This window comes from Takifugu flavidus, chromosome 6 (genome assembly GCF_003711565.1).
Source record: "Takifugu flavidus isolate HTHZ2018 chromosome 6, ASM371156v2, whole genome shotgun sequence".
Lineage (NCBI taxonomy): Eukaryota > Metazoa > Chordata > Actinopteri > Tetraodontiformes > Tetraodontidae > Takifugu > Takifugu flavidus.
This window is the reverse complement of record NC_079525.1, coordinates 14,480,010-14,500,907: the sequence shown is the minus strand read 5'-3', so window position 1 is coordinate 14,500,907 and position 20,898 is coordinate 14,480,010. Positions and strand designations below refer to the sequence as shown.

The 20,898-nt window shown below is 42.3% G+C and overlaps 4 protein-coding genes across 13 annotated transcripts in view; 1 reads left to right on the top strand and 3 right to left on the bottom strand.

Annotated features, from left to right (window-relative positions):
• LOC130527131 (CD209 antigen-like protein C) overlaps positions 1–2,470 on the bottom strand; it is a 13,125-nt gene extending 10,655 nt beyond the window's left edge. The window contains exons 1-3 of one of the 4 annotated variants that reach the window (XM_057035304.1): positions 2,349–2,470; positions 2,175–2,245; positions 1,691–1,807 (exon numbers count right to left, since the gene is read on the bottom strand). The gene's annotated coding sequence lies outside the window, so the exon portion shown is untranslated. Of the gene's footprint in view, positions 1,400–1,690; positions 1,808–2,174; positions 2,246–2,348 lie in introns of those variants that run through there. The other 3 variants (XM_057035311.1, XM_057035303.1, XM_057035307.1) reach the window with 3 other exon arrangements.
• Positions 2,471–2,755: 285 nt separating this feature from the next.
• LOC130527127 (dynein axonemal heavy chain 6-like) lies at positions 2,756–9,407 on the bottom strand. Of its 6 annotated transcripts, none has more exons than XM_057035293.1 (23): positions 9,167–9,407; positions 8,397–8,472; positions 8,266–8,330; positions 8,025–8,192; positions 7,863–7,944; positions 7,566–7,648; positions 7,444–7,503; positions 6,991–7,341; positions 6,772–6,906; positions 6,527–6,626; positions 6,376–6,442; positions 6,106–6,253; positions 5,909–6,010; positions 5,727–5,837; positions 5,568–5,657; positions 5,360–5,480; positions 5,139–5,290; positions 4,646–4,801; positions 3,974–4,225; positions 3,767–3,895; positions 3,371–3,484; positions 3,150–3,293; positions 2,756–3,073 (listed from the first exon to the last, which is right to left on the bottom strand). In XM_057035293.1, the coding sequence occupies exons 2-23, from the start codon at positions 8,437–8,439 to the stop codon at positions 2,885–2,887; spliced, it is 2,862 nt and encodes a 953-aa protein (XP_056891273.1). In that variant the 5' UTR covers positions 8,440–8,472; positions 9,167–9,407; the 3' UTR covers positions 2,756–2,884. The 6 variants fall into 6 exon arrangements, 5 of the variants coding, with proteins under 5 accessions (XP_056891273.1, XP_056891272.1, XP_056891274.1 ...); XM_057035292.1 differs by having other exon boundaries at positions 9,276–9,407; XM_057035294.1 differs by having other exon boundaries at positions 5,727–5,834; positions 9,276–9,407.
• A 142-nt stretch (positions 9,408–9,549) lies between these two features.
• sclt1 (sodium channel and clathrin linker 1) lies at positions 9,550–17,423 on the bottom strand. Of its 2 annotated transcripts, none has more exons than XM_057035300.1 (22): positions 17,389–17,423; positions 16,963–17,010; positions 16,648–16,706; positions 16,413–16,462; positions 16,204–16,276; positions 15,950–16,005; positions 15,652–15,787; positions 15,089–15,199; positions 14,824–14,889; positions 14,356–14,426; positions 13,876–13,966; positions 13,626–13,717; positions 13,288–13,465; positions 13,039–13,137; positions 12,121–12,192; positions 11,665–11,739; positions 11,404–11,546; positions 10,684–10,876; positions 10,250–10,446; positions 9,982–10,060; positions 9,771–9,845; positions 9,550–9,665 (listed from the first exon to the last, which is right to left on the bottom strand). In XM_057035300.1, the coding sequence occupies exons 2-22, from the start codon at positions 16,997–16,999 to the stop codon at positions 9,621–9,623; spliced, it is 1,998 nt and encodes a 665-aa protein (XP_056891280.1). In that variant the 5' UTR covers positions 17,000–17,010; positions 17,389–17,423; the 3' UTR covers positions 9,550–9,620. The 2 variants fall into 2 exon arrangements, with proteins under 2 accessions (XP_056891280.1, XP_056891279.1); XM_057035299.1 differs by having other exon boundaries at positions 17,222–17,401.
• Positions 17,390–20,859, top strand: c6h4orf33 (chromosome 6 C4orf33 homolog). Its single transcript, XM_057035301.1, has 6 exons — positions 17,390–17,529; positions 18,643–18,828; positions 19,946–20,006; positions 20,085–20,136; positions 20,208–20,407; positions 20,681–20,859. Exons 1-6 carry the CDS (start codon positions 17,439–17,441, stop codon positions 20,775–20,777), a joined length of 687 nt encoding a protein of 228 aa, XP_056891281.1. The 5' UTR covers positions 17,390–17,438; the 3' UTR covers positions 20,778–20,859.
• The last annotated feature ends 39 nt before the right edge of the window (positions 20,860–20,898 follow it).

The following is a 20,898-nucleotide window of genomic DNA, read 5'->3' as shown; positions in this document are numbered from 1 at the left end:
ACTTACGTCGTCAGGTTTTAGTGAAGATTTTTCAAACCTATGTTGCAGAAAAAAATATTTTCTTATTCAGAATGTGCCTAAACCCATAGCAGTAAATAAACATTGGCTAAATTGTGTTATTTTGTTTAGAAATCAGTTTCACCAGCTCCATTTTTTAAAGGTCATACTTTGTACATGGAAAAAACTTACATACATATTCAATGATATACCGTCCTTATATCAAATAAAATAATATTGAATATACTAATAAAAGAGACAAGAGTTTTATTAGTCTTGTGAGAGCTTCTTTCCTGAGACGTGTCACAGCCTCGATGAGGTTGGGCTTGATGTTGCTCAACTGGTGAAACTGCACCTAAATGTTATTGAAGAGGTTTTACTTCCAATTTGCTTCCCAAATAAACCATCCAAATGGTGATACTGAGGCAATTTTAGCAGCCTTCCTATTCCTACTTAAGAACACAAATATCCTTGAGAGAAAAATACAAAGCCATATCACATCCTTTCAGATGGTGTCACAGTACTGCAAAAGGAAACCATCATACACAACTCTTTAGATGTAAGCAGAAAGTTATAATGACTGAAGCATAAAAATTGAATTTAAATAAGAAATCACGTGAAATGCTTGAAAGGGGACAGGTCTATCCATTAAAAATAGCTGGAAGGATTTAAAAAGACAGTACAGCGGTGCTTACATTGGCATTCATTGACATGAAAACACGTGTTTATCCATTAAACAATAATAAATAACACTTTCATTAAATGTGTACTTCTACCAAAGAGAGCGCAGTCTTGTACTGTACAGCTGGAGTCGCATGGTGATGACGCAATCTGAAACCCAAAACAGCGTTGTGAAGTCCGAGATCAGAATTGACGCCAAAAACATCCCTTTCAAACATACACCAAGGAATTCAAGTGATTTCTGGTCAGTACAGACATAATTGTAAACAGTTTCATAGTATTTTGTAGCCATGTCGATTCCAGGAAAGCGTAACTCCTTTTGTGGTTGAGAACAGGAAGACTTGAAAGCTTCTTCTGACAAGCGTAGGTCCATTAGCGCCACCTAACGAGGGATTTTATAACAACACCATCTCATCTGTTGAAGAACACTGCCCCCAAGTGGCCAAAGAGAGTAAAGCAGCACCAGTTCGTTCCTGCTGCGGGGGTCATATATTTAGACCCCCTACGGTACCATTAGCTATTTTGAAGCACGGTTATGAAAGTAACACGACCTGCACAAGATAATTGTGTTCTTAAATTCACGTGTGACCGCAACTTTAATTAATCATTGAAGTTCATCAAACCTTAAATTAAAAATGTCAGCATCTGTCAAAGATCTATAAAACGTTTTCTGTATAAACGCCATTAACCGATGTCTTTGTCAGGAACATTTTGGAGTAACTATGAAAAATATTTAAATACTTGTGGTCCATCCGAGCCCAGGCCTGCGCGATGGTGTTGCTCAGCATACAGAGTGTTTATCAAATCACTTTTATCATATTTAGGAAATGTTAAATAAGCTTTTCCAAGTTAAAGTTATACAACAGTTTGGCCACTAGAGGGAGCTATTAGCCAGCCCATTTACAGAGAATAACCGATACATTCCATTCACCATGTTGCAGGTAAATTCAATTTATGGAATTCATTTTATTTTATTTTAATATTATTTTTTGTGTGTGTTTTAGTCACAAACCTTACAACCCGATCCACAAGTCCAGGTCCTGGTAGTGATGGAGCAGTCACTGCCATTCAAAATCCCAAACAGAGTTCATCTAATGTTAAAAATCCTGTGGAAATCCCCAGTCTATGCCTGTATAAAACATAAACCAGATTTGCAACTGTCACTGCAATCGATATCAGTGGTGATGGGCAGCAGTTATGATATTGCGGTGAAGATCAAGCAGATGTCCTCTCACTAATGCTGCCCCAGCATTCAGCCTATGGACCATAAGCAACACAAACGTCGCTCTAACTGACATGAATAATGTCAACATTGGACCAAACTTGTGTTTCCATTCACAGGTTTTAAACAGATAATCGGAGATTATTTTTTTTTGTTTTCAGACAGTTACCATAGTGTGGTTACATCAAGGTTAGTTAGTTTGTACAAATTCCTGAAGAGCAGCCAAGTCTACATCCATTTTTCATCCAACCCCCCACTTCTCCCTCCACTTCACCTGATAATCCGCGATGGCTTTACGCCTCCATAGTGCCCCTTTAGAATCCTCGAAACGGATCAGTTCTAGTTCTGGGCATCAACAGAACAACTGCCAACCACGATGGTAACGAGCAGGACTGGAAATGAACAAGAGCTGCGAGCCAGTTTACTCCTGGTGTTGTTTAACACGTACGTATCTTGGGAAGTACAAAGTCAACAGTTCTGGAGAAACCATCCAGCTTCAGACCGACCCCGGTGTTGGAGGTTCTGCTGACCGTTCCAAAAGCAAAATCCGGCCCCGTGGCGCCGAGGTTGCTCCGCCTGGGGGCCCCTCGGGTCTGAACCGAGATCTTCAGGACACCGTGAAAAGCTGCCTCACACAAGGCAACATGAACAGTCCCTCAACGAGTGTTATTTATGAAGCTTGGCTGATCAAACCAGTCTACACACACACACACACACACACACACACACACACACACCACACACACACACACACACAATTAGAGTTCTCACTGAAGACACAAGGAAGTAAATGTACAGTTAACTGTACCATAAAAATGGAATCTAATCAATGAAGCAAGACACGGAATCCCCCAATAAGGTAAAATAGTCCTTTATTTGTCCAGGAATGGGAACATTTTCATTGCTGTGGCAAACATGTTGAGAGGGGACATCTAACAAAGCCACGTTTCACTTTCAGCTTGAATGTTTGTTCAGTGGAAACTGTCAAAAGTTGGTGCTGCCCAGTCGGCTTGTTACCTCCTTTATCTTGGTGGCGTGGGAGATGATATCGATCTCCTCTAAGGAGGCAAGGGTGAGCGTCTCCACATCCAGACAGCTTCCAAGTAAAGTCTCCAGATTTTTCCAGGACTCTTGGTCCACACACAGCTGACGTAGATCAGTGATCACAGGCAGCTTGATCAGAACAGAAGAACAGATTCAGAGGGTCAGAAAGGTTCTGAAAATGACCAGAAGGAGCCGTGTTCCCCACCATGCGCCTCGTGACCTCCAGTTTGTCTTTAAGGTCGGCCACCACCGAGTTCTTTGGCAGACCCTCCTCGAGCTGATGGACGCGCGTGTGGAATTTGGCGAGCTGTGAGCTGACCTGATCTACGTCCAGTTGCTGGAGTTTGCTCTGGGAAGCCAAGGTCACCGTCAAGGCCAGGAGATGCTGTCATATTTGGTGTTTGGCCGGTAACAAATGCAGCTCACCTGTCTCCATCTATTCTGTGAGGACTCCCATTCCTGGACAGAGTCCCACAGCAGCTGCTTGAGTCTCAGCTCCAGCTTGAACTCCTCCAGGAGGTCAAACTTGGTTACCTCCAACTTTGGTCGTCAGAAAGCAGAAATGACTCAGGATGTTGCTCATTGGCCTGTTCTGAAAAGGTGCATCTCATGGCCACAATTCAGGTGAATCAGTGAATTTTGACCAATTAAAACTATTTTTTATTCCATATTATCCTCTCAATGTTTATTTCTTCTACAGGAAGCCTGTTCCAGCTGTTAAGCTTCATCTCTGTGGCCATTTTCAACAAACAGCCTGTATTTTGTAGAAGTTAATAATCATTTAAAAGAAGCGATATATAGAGGTCTGGAGTCATAAACCACCTGAAATTTCTTCTGGTAGGAGGTGTAAGTGGAGGCGAGCTCCTGCAGCTCATCTATGGAGATCCGGATGTCCCCGAGAAGAAGAGACACTTGTAGGAAATCTGAGTTGATGTCAAGGAACTGTGGATCCTTTACAAGAAGGAAAACATTAAAATCATTACTTAACAGAAAAACTACAACAAACAACAACAAGCTATTTTCCTTTACCAGCAATTTGGGCTTGAGTTCCTCCAGTTTGCAGCTCAGGCCGGTTGCATCTCTGCTCAGGGAAGTGAGAAATTCCTCCACGGTGGAATCTCTGACGGCCAGAGCGTCGCCGATGAGGGAACGCAGTAAAGTCACGGCTGGTTCCAACTGGGTGAAAGCAATCTGATCTTCAGAGGAGATGGGGACGGAATTCCTGTTAATCAGCGCGTACAACTGGCAGACTTCCTCCTTCTCCTTCTCAAAAACCACCACCTAGTGAGATGAAAAGAATAAAAGAGTAATAGAGGCCACAGAAGCGCCTCAGGAGCCAGTGTGGAAAAGATCTTTGCCTTGCTGGGTTTGTAGGACGCCTATATTATAAAAATAGACTGAATAAATAACAACAGGGGCGGTGGCGGCGGCTGCTCATCTGCAGGGGCGGGGCTAAGAAGACAAAGAAGACAAAGGTTCTCAGGTGTTCGGGTAGCAGATGAGGTCCCAGGACACCTTCAGAGAACCGCAGAGGCACCCTTGAGCAAGGCACCAAACCCCAAAATGCTCACATAGGATGAGCTGGGTGTACCCTGCCTTCGCCCATATACAGCTGGGACAGGCTCCCACACCCTCCCCGTGACCCCAAAAGGGATAAAGGGGGAAAGAAAGTTAAAAAAACCCCAAACAAACAAGCTTTACCATGTCTTTTATGTCATCCAGGGAGGTGAGGTAGGTGCCCAACTCGAGCGTTGTAGAAGAAGGAAGAGCTTTGAGTTTAAACTGCGCCTCGTAAACCTCCGTGGAGACGGCGTCCAGTCTCCTCCTGGCCAGCTGGGCGAGCATCTCATGAATGACCTGGATCCACAGACTAACTGTCAGTTGTGTTAAAAGTGCTTTTCAGGAAACACATAAACGTATAACCCAGTAAGGGTGTCCACATCCAGTCCTCCAAGGTTGCGCTCAATCCATGTTTTCCGTCCTACCAGGCAGAAAATGCTTCAGAACTCAGGACCGAAGACCTTCACCCGGTCGGAGAGAAAGAAAACCCGGCTCCTCCGCGGCCCTAGAGGACTGGATTTGGGCACCCCTGCCTTACTGGGTTAAGTGTTTATGAATTAGGGTGGATATAACCTACAAAGTGCTTGAGTAAAAGCAAGATCACACTAAGCATGTGAGCACCAAGACACGTCACCTCCAGACAGGACCGCAGCGAAGCCTGGAACCGCTCTCTGAAGCGTCCTTTGTCCACCAGCAGTAACCCTAAATGTGCGTCCTGCTGGACGGACAGAGCGTCCCTCTGCTGACTGCCGTACGTCTCCAGCGATTTCTCAAAAAAGGACAAATCTGCGCCGAAGGACGAGAAGGTCAACATCACATTTGCCGTCAACCTGCACCGTCGTCCGCGGGATCTACCGTGATCCTGCCGCCGCAGCCAGTCCACATCGAGACCCTCGTTGTCTTTATAGAAGAGACGGAAACGCTCCAGAGTGCGCGAGTACACTTTTGCTGCGTGGAAGGCGGAATGTAGAGACTCCTGAAGGTAAACACAAATGGGGCGTTCACAGGTGTGCAGCAGCGCTCGGGCGTCATCATTTCTGCTGACGCGGCGTTTTAAACACACCTCAACGCCTTGGATCAGACTTTGAAGGTGCTCATCTCTGGCCATGATGCATTCCAAATTAGTAGCATCGGTGTCTGTGTATCGGAGGCTCTTGACACACAAACACACAACATTATTGTCTCGAAGGGCCACGGTGCTTTAGAATCTAATGTCTCCCACCTTGTCGCCCGTATTCTCTGTGATCACGTCAAAGTCTGGATCGTCTGTGAGCGTAGGAACCGCCATCACCGTTTGTTTTATCTGGCCGAAGATCTCCGAAAAGCTCTCCTGCTTGGATCGCCAGTGGGTGAAACATGTGCAATATAAAGACAACCCAACCAGTACAGAATTTGAAGGCTGACCTGGAATTTGTCCTCAGAGGGGTCGTAGGTCAATGCTTTTGTGTCCAAAATGAGCTCCGTGATGAACATCGACGGCTCGCCGGAGGCTTCGGCGAAGGTGGACTTTAATCAAAGCAAAACATCGGGAGAATTATTCAAACGCTCTCCTGAACGGTCCATGGCGAGGTTCCATTATTTTGACCTCCGCTCCTGTTCACCTCTTCGTCTGTGGGGTCCGGCTGACTCCAGCTCTGGACGGGAGTCTGACAGAGTCGCTGCTGGAGCACAGTGAGCACGTGGGCCACCGCCTTCACCACCATACGGTGAAAGGTGCCGGCGACCAAATAGTCCACGAGACGGATGAAGCTACGGGGCCGAGCAGCGTTGGATTCATTAAAACATTCATCACAATGGTTCATCCTCAAAGATCTGGATCAGTATAACAATGACACGCACTCTACTAGCGCATAAATAACAACAACACTCACCACCTGACGCGGTTAAAGTGGAGGGAGCTCTTGATTTGCGTGAGACACTGTAGCTTCATCTGTTCAACTGTCACAAACGGGAAAAGAGCGTCGACAAATGAAATCTCTCGCCTCGGTCTGAACACACTGGCTGTGCTGAGTGTGCACCCACGTGAGCGTTCTGGCGGCGGCGGCGGCGACAAAAAGCTGCGACAGGCACACGTCACCAGCTCTTTCACCAGGTCTTGAAACCGTGTCAGGTCAGTTTGTGTCTGACAACGACAACAAATTCACACAATTTAGGGCGCAATAATGATCATTATTTCACCGAGCGTCGTTCAGGAAGACTGAATGTCCTCACAACATCAGCTCTTGTGACTTTATTCCTTTGTTTTTTTAATAAACTCTGATCATTACCCTTTGGAGCTGTTTGACCTGGGTGTCCTGGAAGTCCCGCAGGGTGCACGTGTGTTTTTGCTCGATGTGACACAAACCCGTGTCGCTGATCTGAGAACACATTTTCCAGATGTCCATCAGTGCTGGTCTGAGGCACTGTGGGACACAAAGATGGTAAAGATGACAGCAAAAACACTTTGTTTCCTTGGCTTTCTGTCTTAAAATACAGTCGCCTCATACCTGATTGAGAATAAACAGCTGCTGTTTGAGGGAGTTCCTTGCCAAGTTGAACTTCTTGGAGCGGACCTTGGAGCGCCATATATAAAACGGCCGCCTCTTTTTGAAGTGGGCAAAGAAAGGGATGCGACTGATCTTTGGGAGGACGTGACAGAGCCTTTCCCAGCGTTCCAGGGTCACATACACTGGGTCGTCACACACCAGCATGACCCTTTCATCGCTGACTATTATGTATTCGTCTCTACTGTGCACTAAACTGTCATCAAAGGGGCCCAAGCCTTGTTTTCTGGTCCCTCCCCAGTCACTCATGAGGGAGAAGAGCCATGCGGAAAAGGGAGGAGTTGACGCCACATCCTACGAGGAAGCAGAGAAACAGCAAAACAGACGTTGGAGTTTCAGCAGTCACCCCTGCAAATCTCTAAAGTCTCTTCCAGCTCAAACATGTCAGCCGCTGACCTGGTTCGTGGACCGCAGAGGACGGAGGGAAACGGCCGATGGGTTGGGACGCCTGCGTGGCTGACAGGAGAAAATGTTCAGGGGCGTCAAACTCCCATATTTAACTCTCTTTACAGTCTTACTTGTGTCTTCATGAGCTGTAGTGGAGGTTTTGGAAGGAGAGTAGAGGTCTGTCGATTCGGGCCCTTGTGTGACCTCTTCTGATCTTTCAATATGATCAAAATATACTGTTTAAAACACGTTATGAACGGAGACATCTCACAGGCTAAACAGGCTAAAATTAAACATCTCAAGCTAAATGAATTAAATAAAACAATAGTACAAGAAAAACAACAATCCTGTATTATGTATTACAAGGTGACCAAAATTGTTTCAGGGGACTAGTTTCCAAACAGTATTAATCGTGATTGACCTCTGACCTTGAGAGTCACCGTGTCCGTCTGTCTTCATGGAATCAGGACTTGTGGGACGTCCAGGCGTGGACACGACTTCCTTTGACATCTGAAGAGGGAAGCAGAGGCAAGGCATCTCGTATTGATGCTTGCAAGGTCACTTTTTCATGCTCTTTTTGCTCTTCAGACCTTTGTTTTGGTCTGCAGTGGAGGCAGGTTGACAGGCAATTGTTGGCGGTTCCACTGCATCCACTGTTTTTTTGGAGATTCAGGTGGCCAGCCAGGGAAATAGACCCGCTCACGGAACCTTAAAAGCTCTGGACTGGGTTTCCATATCATGTGCACCGTGGTATCCGCCTAAAATGACACAACATTCTCAGATCCAGGGTGTAAAGCAAAATGTCTGTTTTCAGACTTGGATAAATCTGACCTGAGTGCCTGGAGGAGTGGGGATGAGGACGGCTCTCTGAGGATCACAGGACTTGTGGAGTGGATCTGGGAGAGAAGGTCACGTAAAACTTGAGCTTACTACTGAAATTTTTATGGTCATAAATGACGTACCTGTTGTCCCGTGATCAGAGGTCCTTGTGCATGCAGTAGCCATGGTACTGGAGATTATTAATGGTGTAAATATGGGCTATAAAAAGAGCAGTAGCGGGTCAAAAAAAGGGAAAATATTGCCCCTCTATGCTTTTAGGGCTACTAAACCAAGTCATATTTCATAGGATTGTGCTATGTTGCTGCCATTCAATACTGTTGCACCTTTATAGTTAGTTTCTGAGTAGAAAAGTGGAACTTTCTAAATATTGTTCAAGTGCTTCATTATAATGTGGGTCACGCTCAAATGTCAGAACAATTAAAGGAACGAGTTGTTCGATTATCCGTTCAAAAGATGGCTGCAATTTGACATTTTACTCAACTGCTGAAGTAATTATATATCTGCTATTCCAAAAATGTCATGGTCTGCCTTTAGCATTCTCTAAAAGCTAAACCGAAAATACCCAAAAATGTTTGTATTATATTTAATATGAACATCTCCGACATGAAAGTGCTTCCAATTGTAGGTTTTTAACTGAATAATTATGGACCGTGATTAACATTATAAAACTATCGATGGTGCAGCAGACAAAACAGTATTTGCAGCGGTTAAAGCAGGGATTGTAAAGCACAATCCTAACGTTAGCAGGTGAAAAGACTGGAAATACAAAACCTATATTTCACTGAACTATTTCTAACTATTTCGCTGTATACAGTAAAGAATGAAGCGACTGACGTCATCGATATTTACGATAAGGGTGAAACGTAACGGTATTCAATGAACTTAGTCTTACCAATTAAACAGGTCTATATTTTAATTAAACTACAAATGCATAATCTTCATTTCATAAGTCATAGTTTTACGAAACCAAGTTCTAAACGCGATCACTTTGTGTCACGTACCAAAACTTCTCGGTCTCCTAGCAACAAACAATTCTCCCGGCATGCACCGCGGCGCAACAGTGGAGCAGAGTGAACTTTGTTGGATTTAACTTAGTTAAATTCAACAAATAACAGGTTTACGTGGATTTTTTTGTTGTAATATCTCCTTTTTTAATTAAAATTTAGCATTACAAATACATTTAATCAAAAAACTTTAGCACCTTGAACTGTTTGAAAGGTATTTCAAGATTTCAAGTGAGGTTTGAGTGTTGCAAATTAATTGCTGACAGCAATATTGTATAATAAAAAGAAACTTTTTTTTAATGTACATGAAGCCATTTTCATCTATGACTTTTAGTCTTCTGCTTAGTGGGTTTTCTGGAGCACCATGTTTGTTCTCGTCATATTCAGCTGTTGAAAGAACAGAAAACAGAGAGATCGGTTAGAACAGAGGTTGGTTCCGCTTTATTTCAAAACATGAGATATCAGTTTAATCTGTTCCCTAACAGTAGCTACCTTTTCTTCAGTTTCCATCAGTCGTCGCTGCAGACACTTCGTCTTCTCTCTATATTCTTCAAGGTGCCGTTTATACTATATAAAAAAGATAATGATTCACTTAAAAATGAGAGAATAACTGTGTAGAATCATATATACTAACAATGCCGAATATTGGTGTTTTTCTGTAATGTTTCTTTGATAAATGCGTAGCTGCGTGTCATCAACAAACCTCAGCAATGGTTTTATAGTCGGATTCAATCTGCATCTCCAGCTTCAGTGAATGCTGCTTCTGTCGATTCAGCTCTGCCCTGAAACAGATATTAAAAACAGAAAAGTTGAAAAGTAAAGCAGCCCTGTTGGATTCCATAGAAATTACACAGACCTCTTTGCTAAACTTTTTGTTGTATATAGCATGCTTCTAAAGTGCTTCTGTTCCACATTACACAAGAACATTTTTTGTTGAGTGTTGTTTCTTCAGTAAGACTGAAAGTTCTTACTCGAGTTTTGTCACATTTGTCTCAAAAGACTGAACGGTGTTCTTGGACTCCTCTTTCAAACGCTGGATGTATTTTTGCTGAGTTCTCAGCAGCCGTGTCAGATCGTCGCTGGAGCCCCGGCTGCATTCCTCCAACTCTTGTACCCGTGCTTCCAGTAAATTCTCCTTCAGGCTGTACTCCTGCTTTATTTTTGAAACCTGGTGCAGCCAAATAAAAACAGCGGGTACAGAAATTTGTTGTATTTAAAGCCCAAAAGTGACTTCTGCCAAAATTATTTCCAATGAAACCAAAAAACACAACTTCTAAATCTAAATGTCCACAAAAAATGGAAAACTTCAAGGGATTTTTAATCATTAAATGGCCTTTATTGACTTTTTATGGATCTTTACTGATATATTACTGTGGCGTACAAGAGGGGGAGGAAAGTTACCCACCTGCAGCTCAGCCTTCTTTTGCTCCACCGTGGTGACTTTGCGCAGGTCATCCATCTCCTTGCGGAGCCTTAGGATCTCCTGCTGCATCTTTAGACGCTCATCGCTGACACTGTTACATTCGCCCTGGGCTGTCGCCAGAGCGCTTCGCAGCTGCTGGATTTCATCCCGACACCCGGCCAGCTCCTCACGGTAGCTACAAATAAGACAACAAAAGAAGAATAAGCAGTGGGAAATGCCTGAATTTTAACAAAAATCTGATTATTCTCTATTGTCTTCATTTTCACTAATCACTGACTACACCTATTTCTTATGAGGTGTAAAAGATCGGTCAGAAAGGGGGCCCTAATAATCATGTGAAAAGACGAATGTCGCCATCTAGTGTCAAGGAGGAGCACATGTTCCCGTCAGTTATTCGCTGTTCTACGTTGTGTGTAAAGTCGGAAAAGGACCGAATTCTGACCGGACACCAAAGCCACATTTAAGCCGTGTGTGTAAACATACTGACTGATTATTGTATCTTTGAGACTTCTTTTTTAAATAAGGTTACCAACTGTTCTGAGAGTGCAAACCCCTATTTTAATTGTTCATCTAAAAACTACAAAAGTAGAACATTGTAACAGAAAAAATAACACAAATCGAGATCATTTGAGTTCAACATCATCGCAAAAAAGTCTGTAAATCTGGAAAGACCAGGGAGATAACTCTGTGTAACACACTTACTCCAACTCAAACTTTTTTAGTTTGCTCTGGGCGCTCTGCAAAGCAGCACTCATGTCGTCCTTTATTCTCTCTGCATTCAGACACCTCTGGTGAAGGGCATCAATCTTTCTTAGCTCTGGCTCCGCACTGCGTTCTTTACACACCTAAAACAAAACACCACAGGGAGGATAAAGAGAATGCCAGAACTCACGGAGAGCGAAAAATGTGGGGAAAAAATTCAAACCAGCTTGTTTATTGTAATTCACAGCTGGTGTCAGACACCTTTGCGAGCTCGGCCTCTATAGCGTTTCTCTCTCGCACTGTTCTGTCAATCAGAGACTGTTTTGTTGCACATTCCTACAGAAAGGATCAAAGAGAGGACAGGGAGAGCAGAATGTCACAAAAAGAAAATCCAAAGTGTGGCGATCCAATTGAATTCGCATATGAATTTAATATTCCCAGAAGGGATGGCATTATACAGCCTGGGTTAGGGTTAATGGTTCGGCCGTTTTTCAGCCACATTTTATATTTTCTATCCTGCAACCAGGAGAAATGATGTTACTTAACAAAATTATAAGCTAGCAGGGTCTGATCCATTTTTTTTAGTGCAGATTTTTATTTTACTTGGATTCAATAAACCCGGAACAACGTGATTTTCGAATTGCCTGAAATTGATTTAATTTCTTTCAAGATACAAATATTCAAATCCCATTTGTCCTTAACGGTCTTGAGCCTCACCAGCTGCAACGCGCACAGCTCTTCGTTCATACCGCTGATCTTACTGTTGAACTGCTTGTGGATGTTTTCCACCTGTTGAGAAATACAGTCACACAGTTCAAAACAGGCAGCGGCTGCAGGGATCCATGGAGAGCTGGTACATCTGTTTGTCATCTCACAACGAAGGTTCACGAGTGTATGTTAAATTAAACATCAATATTTGAACAATATTTAATTTGAACAGGTAATCGATACTATCTACATGTAATCAGACTGTTTATAATGCATAGATTTTCATTTCTGCACGGCATACACCATTGCTATTCTTTAAAATGTGCTAGGGAAAACTTGAGTTGCACTCAAGAAAAAAAAAAAATCGGAAATAAAAAGTTTAGTGCTGTTGGAGTCGTGAGCTCTCAGGTATGCCTGAGGTCATTAGCGCAGTTTAGGGATTAACTCTTAATTACACATGCTTATCAAAACAGAAAACGGCTTTAAGGGAATAGGATTTTGATGTAAATTTCAACGTCTGACATCTGCGAGAAAATTACATGCCAGGTTCAAGATTAGAAAAGGTTGTGTTGAAAAAACGGTCCTTTCTTGACGGCCAGGCAGAGGGTAAGTTAGCAGCCAGCGCCCCAGTAATCCCCAGGTTAATTAAGAGGATTAAAGAGCGAGGGCTTTGGGTGAAAAGCGATGCCTTGATTAACTGACCAATCTAAGCCAGAGGAGGGATTTAATAGACTCACTACCTCAATAGAGTTGAAAATCACACTCGTCAGTCACAACTCAGTGGCGAAAATGCACATGAAGACATCTGATTGTCCAAAGGAGATCTAAGTAGCTTTGGATCAAAAAGAAGTAATTGCTCGGAGGGTATTTGGTGGAAAAAGCTGATATTTCCAGCCAGGTGTTATTTCTTCTTATTGAGTCACCCACCTCTTTTCGGATGCGAGCTGGGGTTTCGCGGATTAACTGACTGCAGCACTCCTGTGTTTTCTCCAGGACCTCTGCTCCCTGCTTCTCTCGTAACAATGCCTGAGGGGGGGGCATTAGGAAACATCCGTTGGTTCAAAATAACGTACGTGTGAGTGTCTGGGGGAAGTTCACCTTGTTTAGGAGCTGCACAACAACTTATGGAAGTGGAAAACAGAAAGGAAAAGAGCTGATGAAGTGTTTGAAGATAACCTGGGTCTTCTGCATTTTTGCGATATTAACCGCCTCAATACTCTCTTTCAGTTTCTCCAGGGCTTCAAATCTCTCCTTCTCTAAATTGGTACAACGTCTCCGGAGTTCCTCCATCAGGTTCTCGGCCACAGCTTTCTCTCCACGAGCTTCCTCTGCATCTTTAGATGCAGCTATTAATCTGCAGTAAGGAAAAGGAAATGCTGGGGAAAGTGGGCAGGCTTGACCGATGATGTTACACTGTTGTTTTCAAATGAAATCACATTACAGGATGGATCTGTAACCCATTAAAACAGAAAATACTCAAAAAAGGAGGGCAAAGTATAGAAAGAGGTGTTCACCTGGACTCCAACTGGGAGAGGATATCCTGGAGATGCTGGTGCCGCCTCTCAGCAGCATCCTTTTGGCCCCGGGCCTCGGCTAGATCTTCTTCCTGAATGGTGAAAAGTGCAGAAGAGAAAAACCAACCAACCAAAAAAAACCCAAAACACCCAAATAAAACTGACTGAACGCTTTCAAGCAGTTGAATGAAAAATTCAGCTCTGATCTTTTATATCTTACACTTTGTACCAGCTCTATTATAACTCTCACCAGTCTTTTCATCTGGTCTTGGGATTTCTTTTGCAGCTTTATCATCTCTTCCACCTTGACCATGGCCGTGTTCTTCTCAGCTGTGGAATATCTACACATGCCAGACAGACAGCATCAGAAATGAGCACATTCAGTTATGCTGGCAGTCACCCGGGTCACAGTACCGGTAGTTGTAAGTACCTGACTCAAAGGCAACTGGGCCTAGAAGAAAGGTGGTGACTCATGCTAGGTCTTTAGCCACATCTCAGGTCATGTTACTGTCTGATAGGGACAAGTTATTTACAACTGAATAAAAAAAAGCGGGCATATTGTTTGTAGGCATAAGTAAGAGAGTGACATTAGCAGACTAGGAATCCAGTTTTCCATTTTTGTACTTAAAAGCCGACTGGGAAGCCACAGAGGATGTGTTGCTGTTGTGGTCAAAACAATGAAACTGACCCCTGATAGCAGCATCTTTGAATCCCTGAGGGGTTTGCTTACCTGAGCTGGTTTTGTAGCATCTTCATTTCAGCGCTCTGCTCTGTCACCACCGTCAGTAACTGCTGGTTGGTCTGTGTGTGGCAAGACAGACAAGAGTGCCATTTATGTGGCATTATCACCCAAACACATTTGCCCTAAAGCTCTTTTTCCTGACATTCTGTGGAATTGAGAACAATTTTAGCAGCCATTTTCAGTCAGTTAATGCTACAGAATCAGTTGGCGTCACCTTCGGTGACTTAAAAAGTCTGCTTGTGTGACAAGACAGGGTGGGAATGCTCAGAGCTTCCTTTGTTAATAATGCATTTGAGGGATATAGGGTTACTCCCTGTTCAGTGTTTTTATTCCTCTGCTGGCATCATTTACAGAAACCATATGTGTTGCTGTACATGAAGAAATATTATCACAATATGTGTGACAGAGAGTCACACATATTGTGATAATGAGTCAAATTAATTCAAGTCCTCTTACCAGTTTTAGTGTCTGACTGGCCCCTTGAAGCTGCTTTGCATGCTGTTGAGACTGAACAAGCTGATCCTAAGATGAAACAAATAAGTATGCAAGTAAATGCACGTATACACACATAAATAACAAAACATGAAACAGTAGGCATTATCCCAGAAAATAAGTGAATTATTCTAATTTGTGTCGCAATGGCTCCACCTAGCGGCGACAATGTGATCAGCCGTTAACGGTTGAGCAGTAGGTGAGGACGTAGCAACAAGCAGAACTGGACCTGGAGCTGCAGCCTCTGAGATTCAAGCATTTTTCCATCAGAGATGCTCTGCTTGAGGCGGTCCACCTCTTGGACTGCTAACTGCCACAGCTCCATGGCCTGCAGCTTGTCCTGACAACAGAAAAAATGTTCATTAATTTTTATTAGATGTTGCTCACTATTGTGGCTCTAATTAAATATATATGATAAGCAGCTGGAGCCTCTGTTTTTGGTGAAAAGCAGATATGATGAACTGCACACTAGGAAAATGTAATAAATCACTGAACTGCTCAATAAATGTTGCAAAGGTAGAAGACATGAAGGAAATCACCCGTGACAGAATTAGGACAACTGGTTCCCTCTCCCTCCTGGCTTTATCAAACCAGTTTAACGTAGACTACAATGGAATGAATAAAGAACTCCTACAGGTGCAAGAATGAATTCAGAAACATATACACTCCCTCATTTCAACTGCTTGTCTTCCAGAGCCATGTCCAAAAAATGATTGAAAAATAAATAAATCTATGTATCGGGACAAAGGCAACCAGTTTTCATCCATTTATTATAGATTTCTGTTGACAGACCTCTTTGTTCAGATGGATCTGTTCCTTGAGGTTCCTAATAATGACCTTCTCGTCCTCCATTGAGCTTTTCTCCGCCCCTGAAGCCGCATCTTTGTCATTAAGCTCATTTAGAACATACTGCAGCTTGGCGTAGAGACTAGAACAAATTGAGTTAAAACAGGCAATCACTGAGGAAACTGACTTAATTAAAGAGCTACAGTTATTATACACTTCCAATAAAATATTGCTCTATTACTTTTAATGTTCAAAAAGGATATCATCTATTTTACCCTCTTGTTAACTACAGCCATGTTTCTACCTTTCGTTCTCCATGACAACCTCTTCCACCTTCTTTTTGAAGGCTGCCATCTGCATCTGTTGATTAAAAGGAAGCAGATGAAAAGAAATTGTTAGATTAGATTGATTCTGATTCTCGCATTTGAAAAGTAGAATTCCTCCACAATAACTGCAGGACAAGGTTAAAATGTCACCATGCTTTCACTTGTTAAGTGTCTGGTTTTAAACTCTTCAATTTGTCATATCTGTAAAGCGGAATTTCAGCGGTTCATTCACCTCGTATTTCTTCATCTGCTCGGCCATCTGATCCATGTGTCGATCATACTCTGCTACGAGAGGAGCCATTACGCTGTAGAAAGAGACAAAAGAATGCGTGGCTCGGGGGAAAATGAATTGGGTATTTGCTGGTCTTGAGTTAGCAGAGATTTGCTTTTGCCCGGAACGCAGACGTGGTGGCAGTTAAAAGAGTCTTCTATAGCACTAACCTATCTCTGCTCAGGGTTGAGGGAAACTTTGTCAGATTTGCTTCTTCATCCTGATGAGGTAAAACATTTATGGTGAGTAAGACCATTTCATCCCGGTTGTAAAAAAACAACCAATAAATATTGCAGGACTACACAAATGCACAGAATTAACCGCTGCAGTGAAAAGTTAAGTCGAGTATTGACAGATAAGATATAATCTTGTGACTGAATAAACAGAAAACAGATGTATTTGTACCTGGGAAGACCTGGATTTCATTTGGGGTCCAGAGGTGAGAGAAGAATTTAAGCTGCATACTGGGAAAGAACATGCACACTGTGTTAAATACGTGTCATTATTTCAAATATCTGTTAAAGACATAGAATACATGTATTTGTTCTAAAACTAAAACTCACAAACAGGAACAGGTAAATTTTAGATGTATTACTAATTTGGAAGCCATTCAGGAATGTCATCCTGAGTCTTAAACTGATCAGGGTTTAGGTATTTACACATTGTCTCTGTTATACAAAACCTCCCTAGTTTGAACTAAATGAGTCAATTTGCTGTTACCTTTATCAGCCAAACGTCCCGGTTCTCTCTCCATCATTGAGGCTTAATCTACAGACAATTAGGGTCAAATTACCAGTAATGTTCGAAAATCGACCTCACAACGCACAATTAGCGTTAAATTAGTGATAGCTAATCTATACTAAGAGCAAATTGTTGATCAATCTTTAATCAATAGATTTCAGCCAAAATCTAAATGAAATGTATATTCAAGACAAATAAATTACAAATGTACTTAGAATAGGTTAAGAAGCTAGCTTACTGTAAAGCTAAGGTTAGCTACAGCATCAATATTTGTAGAGCTAAAATGAGCTCGGAAAAATAAACAATATGATCTAAGAAATGGAAAAAAATGGAAAAACCAGAAAACGTGCCGCTTATACATATTGTTCATGTTTTAATGGTGGAAAAATGGTATATTTTCTGTACCACCATGTTCCGCCCTGTGGTTCAAAACAAACAAGGAACAACCAATAGGGATGAAGATGTGCAACACGGATGTGGTTCCGTTCGTACAACAGGGAAGTGTGGAAGGTTCCGGTCTGTCTCAAGAGGCTTCAGCGAAATATGGTATTCTACTGGTTTCGGTTTTATGCCCGTCGTTTTCTGTAGAAATGCACGATGCAAAGAATTTGAGTTTCATTTGCCGAATAATAACTTGTGTGTTCGCTAAACCCCGACGTTTGTTCGCGTTAGCAATGATTTCAAGTTGATTAAGGAAGTAATGTGTTTATTTAGCTGGTATGGTAGACAGTCACAAAAACAATTAATTTGATGACACTACAGTGACCTAAGTCAAAATAATGTTAAAATTTTCAAAGAAAAGTTTTAAAATTTTAAATAAAATGTGCTTTAATAAGCATGAGGATAAAATGACCATTCAAGAAAACCATCTCTAAGGTTTATTGTTCTTAATTTTCAGTTTCTGGCACAAACTCAGATCTCTACCTGAGGGATTATTTAACTTAAATCAGGATCTGAGTCACTATCCTTACTAGTCTTAAGTTACAATATATATATATATAAATGTATATTAACGCATAAAGACTAACAGGTGTATAAATCAGCTACTGGTTTGGTTCCTTGAGAAAATGTCTGGACAGTTTTTAAGTCTAGAGAACTGAGGCAACCAGTTATTTTCCACATTCTGCTATGCTATGAATCTTTGTACGTTTGTCATTTTATTGCATAATTGAGTTTCTGTGGTGTCGGAAGGATCGCCAGAGCTGTTTTTCTACTCAGTATTAATGATGACTGGACATTAAAGTAAGACAGATGTTTGTGTGGTGACCCAGTGTTATCAGATTTAGCTTTGTTTGGTGTCGATTCACTCAGTTTAGACTTTAATCTCATCAAATGTGCATATAATGTGATATAATAATATTTAATTTAATTAAGCTTATTCTTATCCATAAATCAAAGCTTTCAAAGAGCAGCTCTGTAATGTTTTAAGGAACCTTGCAGAGTTCCCCCCTCATATTTATGTGAGTTGTAAACAGAGCAAGATGACTGCAAATCTTTTCTGTTCTCTGGATCAGTGTAGCACCTGTCTGCAATAAGTTTTCCATAACACGCTCTTGTGTTTGAGGTTATGAGCTCAAAAGCCAACTGCTGCATTTAGCGATCATTCATTCATGTTCTGTGTAAAATGAACAAACAATTTAATCTCTTTTTTTTTCCTAGACCGAATGGAGTTTCTGATCGAGCACACGTGGGACAGCAATCCTGTGACCCATGAGCCCATCAGAATCGGTTTCTCTCCTGGCAATGGAGGGCTAAAGATGGAGGTATCTGGGCCCTTTTTTAATGACCCAGCTGCCCCTCCAGGTCCTCCTAGCCAGCCTTTCCCTGGTCTCTGGGATTATGAAGGTGGGCCAGGCTTGTTCATCTACAAAAAAGTGCTTTGCTACATGGATATCATATCATAATCATATAGGGATTAAATGAAAACAGCATGGGTGGGGGGTTTTACCATTGCCATGGTTGTGTCGCGGCAAGTAGAACATCCCGGTAGAGATACGCTAGAATTTATCATTCCTCCAACTTCATTTTGAAAGGTCAGGGGAAGCTTTGGCTTTGATTGTTCAAAAGTAGACATTGTGTTCTCAAGCTGAACTTCAAACTCCAAAAAAGTTGCATTCCTCTGGTTTTAAACCCAAAATAAAAGCAGCTATTGTGACTTTTTTAATGTCAGTCAGGGGCAACCATGGGGAGGAAGAAGAGTGGAGTATTACAAGGCATTGTCAGTCATCCAAACGACCTCCCCAGAAATGGAAACCAACATAAATTGCTAGCTAATATCATGCCAGGACTACAATAGGCAACCTGTCCCAGAAAAATCCCAGTTGTGTCAGCATGTAATTGTGTTTCGAGCTGTGTGACGGTGCAGGTCTCCACCTATGATAAAAGCTCAGAACAGCAAAGAGGGCCCATTCATTGGACCACTTCCCTGGTTCCCTGTATAGTATCATCTGCACATTGCAACAGCAGAGCACTCCAAATATGAACGATGAAAATTTCAATATTCCAAAGTTCTATGAGGTTGGGCAGATGAAGGATTAGTTCTGATTATGAGGCCAAATTAGTGATTATAGCATCGTTATGACTGCGACACAGCAATTAAACCCAAGGACGAGGTTGAGTAAGAACAATTCTATTTAATTAACCTTAAGTAAGTTTGATTTCTGGTTAATTAGGCCCACATATTTGGCCTCGTTAACAGTATGCGTTAAATTGGACCCCCCCCTCCCGTTTTAATCAAAGGTAGGGATGATAATGAGCCAGCTGCCAGGTTAGCAAGTGCCTGGTTCTTGATTTCAAAGTTTTCCTCCATCGTTTTTCTATAAATTATAACATAAACTTGAATTGACTTATACCTTTGAATTGTCCTTTTTCTCTGTAATAGAAGCCAGAGAGGTTAATAACTCCCTTTTAACCAGATAATTAAAGATCAGATGTTCCATTTTTATTTTTTCCCCCTCATAAGTTGTGGAGTCCTTCTTCCTTGATAGTGCAACAGAAAATTACCTAGAAGTGGAGCTCTGTCCGTAAGTACCAGCCTTTGGTGTGTCCATTGCTCTCGTCCTCTGATGGCCTGAGACCATCTGTGTTGTCTTTCGCCGTAGACACGGGCAGCAGCTGATATTGTTGCTGTCAGGAGTTCGCCAGGCATTCATGGTAGGCGATCGACCAGCTTCTGTAATAACGTCAGCTTCTTCTTTGATTATCTAAACTTTGCCCTCCTAAAGCAACAACTGCCCCTGGTGTTTAACGCCACGATCGCAGGGGACAGGTGGATGGGAGAGGCTCTGCTGCCTTGGTCGTACTTTCCTCCAAATGTTAACAAGATGAACTCCTACGCCATCCATGGCTCCGGAGAGGAGCGCACGTATGAGGCCCTCTATCCCATCCCTAAACAGGAGATCGTGGAAGGCCAAAAACCCAACTTGTAAGTATGCTTAGGCCAGATTCAAGGTTCTGAAATGGCTCTTTGCACTCGATCAGTGTCTCTGAAATTGACCCATAAGTAACAGGAAAAGACAAATAACTCTCAGCTGCTGTTATCTGTGTTAATCTGCACTGAAAAAATGTTAAAATTCATACTGGAATTTATGAAAGGAAGATAAAAATGGGCAGCGACCCCTGTTTTTTTGGCCATAACTTGCTGAATTACAAGTATCGAATGTAACGCGCCACTGGAAAAAAATGCCCTTTGTTGCAGCCACCGCCTGGAATATTTCCGAGAGTTCCATCTGCAAAGCATCATGGGAGAGGGTTGGGTGCAACCGGAGTCGGACCTGTGGAAGAAAAAACCCTAGGACACTCAAAGCAGCGCCCTATCTGTTTATTCCTTGAACTAGCGTGATCACGTCCACAAAAATAAAACCATACATGCACATATTTCCTGTCTGTCTCATCATTTTCATGTTAGATCAGCCA